Source organism: Abrus precatorius, unplaced genomic scaffold (genome assembly GCF_003935025.1).
Source record: "Abrus precatorius isolate BTA unplaced genomic scaffold, Abrus_2018 Scaffold5, whole genome shotgun sequence".
NCBI lineage: Eukaryota > Viridiplantae > Streptophyta > Magnoliopsida > Fabales > Fabaceae > Abrus > Abrus precatorius.
In genome coordinates this window covers 6,408,903-6,411,885 of record NW_020874395.1, presented here as the reverse complement: position 1 = coordinate 6,411,885, position 2,983 = coordinate 6,408,903, and the positions used below count along the sequence as shown (strand labels likewise).

The 2,983-nt window shown below is 35.4% G+C and overlaps 1 protein-coding gene across 1 annotated transcript; it reads left to right on the top strand.

Moving 5' to 3' along the window:
* The first annotated feature begins 1,576 nt into the window (after nt 1-1,576).
* On the top strand, nt 1,577-2,302 carry LOC113866576. Its single transcript, XM_027501399.1, has one exon. It carries the CDS (start codon nt 1,577-1,579, stop codon nt 2,300-2,302), a length of 726 nt encoding a protein of 241 aa, XP_027357200.1.
* Nucleotides 2,303-2,983: the final 681 nt, after the last annotated feature.

The following is a 2,983-nucleotide window of genomic DNA, read 5'->3' as shown; positions in this document are numbered from 1 at the left end:
TAATGCATGAGTTCACGCAACTTGAAACGGAGTGATTATGATATAAATTATAGCACATCGAAAGAGTGTGTTATCATATATATTGTAATCCATGAATTTATATAAATTGTGACTCATGAATCATGACATGCTGATTGATATACAGAATGTGAAATGAGAAATGAGAAATGTTGAGAATGAGAAAGAGAATGAGTATAGATAGTACAACGATACACTAGGGTATATAGAGTTAAGGAGAAGATTTGGAAAATCTTGGGGAAATGAGGATGGTGAATGTTAACAATGGTGCGTAATAAATTATTGAAAATAAACATTCATAGGCCACACCCTCATCTCCCGAAGAAGCTCCTGACTATACCTTTGCTAAAAAGGGCCGGGACGGCACATGTGTATCCGTGATGTTGCGGCCAACTAGCAGCTATCTATGCTAGAAGTCCTCAAGGGATCACAGGGGCAATTATTATGATGAAAAGTGATATAGATGAGAGGTGGTAAAGAATATGTATGATATGATATATGTATTATACTAGGTCAGTTCCTGTTGTTATGGTATGTGTGTTGTAGTACATCAACGGGTGTTACTGTATAATAACATACAGGTCAACATAGAAATGTATGTATAATGAGTGAAATGTTATATGTGTTTGATGAATGATTATATGACTACATTTATTTGAATGAGAATGAATTATAATAAAGTATTAGGCCACGACTCTAATTATTATTATTAGTTAAGATATACTAAAAGAAATTTAGTGGACAGGAAATACTCACCCTTACTGATTATTTTCAGGTAATGAAAGAGAAGAAATGGAGACAAATGATCCGTTCTAGGGTCATACTCATCAAGGAGTTGTAGGAAAGGAACTGCTTGGATATAATAAAGTTTTATGAAATAGATGTATAAATCTTTAATGTATTTTCATTCATTTTAAAAGAGAAATCTTGTGTTAAGAATATATTTGTATATTTCTGAAGAAATATTGTAAATTCATCAAGTTTTCTAATTCGTGTTCCCATATTGTACCATTTATATAAAGTATACAAATTTTTCTAATTACGTTTTAATAATATTAGTGTTAAATATAAATTAATTTCAGTATGAAAGAGGAATGTTACAAAATGGTATCAGAGCAGTTCGTCCTAACAAGCCTGGGGTATGGGACTAGTTCGCTCATGTTATGTGTTATTTGTAATGAAATGTAGTAAAGTAAGAACGAAATATGATTGCTGTTAATGTGACCTGTTTGGTACTCCAGATGGAGATTTCTGTGAAGTGTTTGATTTGAATGTGTATATGTATACGTATGTGAACAATAGGTTTACAAACATATGTATGATGTGTTCATTTAGATTAGAAATGATGAGTAGAGATAGATCAGTTGAAGTTACCGCCACGACTCCGGCAAATATAGCTTAAGTGTTAGAACTCTTAGTGTATGATCAGAATACATAAGTAATTAACAGTCACGGATTACCAACGTTTATGAAGCATTGTCCTCCAAAGTTTGAAGAAGAGTTTGACCCGGAAGGAGCTTAGAAATGGATTGCGGATGTGGAACAAGTTTTCAATACAATGGGCTATCGAGAAGAACATAAAGTTGACTGTACTACGTTTATGCTAATTGGAAAGGCAGAGAATTGGTGGAAAGTCACAAGCAACACTTTCCAAAAAGAAGGTGGATTCATCACTTGGGATACATTTAAGATAAGTTTCTTGGAGAATCATTTCCCAGGGGATCTAAAGAAACAAGAGGAGAAAGAATTTCTAAGGTTAAAACAAGGAGGAGGATCGGTTAAAGAGTATGCTGTAAAATTTCATGAGCTGATGAAGTACTGGATCTACTTTCAGCAAGAAAATGATGACAGAGATTGGTGTAAAAGATTTGAGAATGGATTAAGGAGTGACCTTCGCACAATAGTCAGTATTTTCCAACTAACGGATTTACCAACATTAATAAGTAAGTGTATAATGTTGGAAGATAGTTTGAAAGGGGAGTTAGTGGATAATAAACCTGGAAGGTTGTTGGGGCAAGAAAAGAAGGTTAATAAATTTCAAAAAGAATCATGCTCAAATGCCACTAAACTGCGAGCAAGGAAAAAGACACTTTATAGTAACGATCGCAACAATTCTAAGGACTCTCATAACAAGGCTAGATGTTTCCGATGCGGAGGACCCCATGTAGTCAAGGATTGCCCACAACCACCTGCTAAATGTAATTACTATGGAAGAATGGGGTATACGGAAGGTGTTTATTGGTGCGCCCCTCAAAGGAGTGGAAGCATTGGTGAAGTGTTTTAGATGTGAGGACCACATCGGATAAGGAATTGTACACAAATACCTGCAACATGCAACCATTGTGGAAAGACAGGACATTCCACGGATGTTTGCCGATTTGCATCACGAAGAAATGAAGGTACAAGCGGAGACAACAAATCAGTGTCTAAAAGTCAATGATCCTCTAAACTCAGGAAAAGAAAAGTTACAATTGTAGAAAATCTCAGTTAATGGGGTAAGATACAGAACGAATGATGTTGTCACATCAAGAGGAGTAGGAATGTGTAATGTAGTCACCACGTATATAGCGACCTTATTAGAATCTTGTCGTTTTGTTGTAACTTAGAATTCTATATATAAACTCCTTCGTGGCATAAGAACTTTTGTCTTATCTGTAACTTGTGGCGATAGAGTGATTACTTTGACATTATCCGCCATCACAGCACTTATTCTGGTTTTCCTTTATACTGTCAGTTTGAACATTATTTTGAAGCTGCCATGCACAATTGCTATACATCTTTGTTGTATAATATCAATGCACATTTCACTCAGATCTTTTCTTCTCTTTCTAGCACAATGGCTAACACTCCAAGACTCAAGAAGGCTAGGACAGCTGGTGCCTCAGCTTCAAGACCTACTCCTGCACATGACCTCAGATTTAGATCTATTGTTCATGAGCAATATTTCAAGGACAACATTCTGAAA

Coding starts and splice junctions, on each gene's coding strand:
- LOC113866576 (XM_027501399.1), top strand. CDS start 1,577: ATGGGCTATCGAGAAGAACATAAAGTTGACTGTACTACGTTTATGCTA.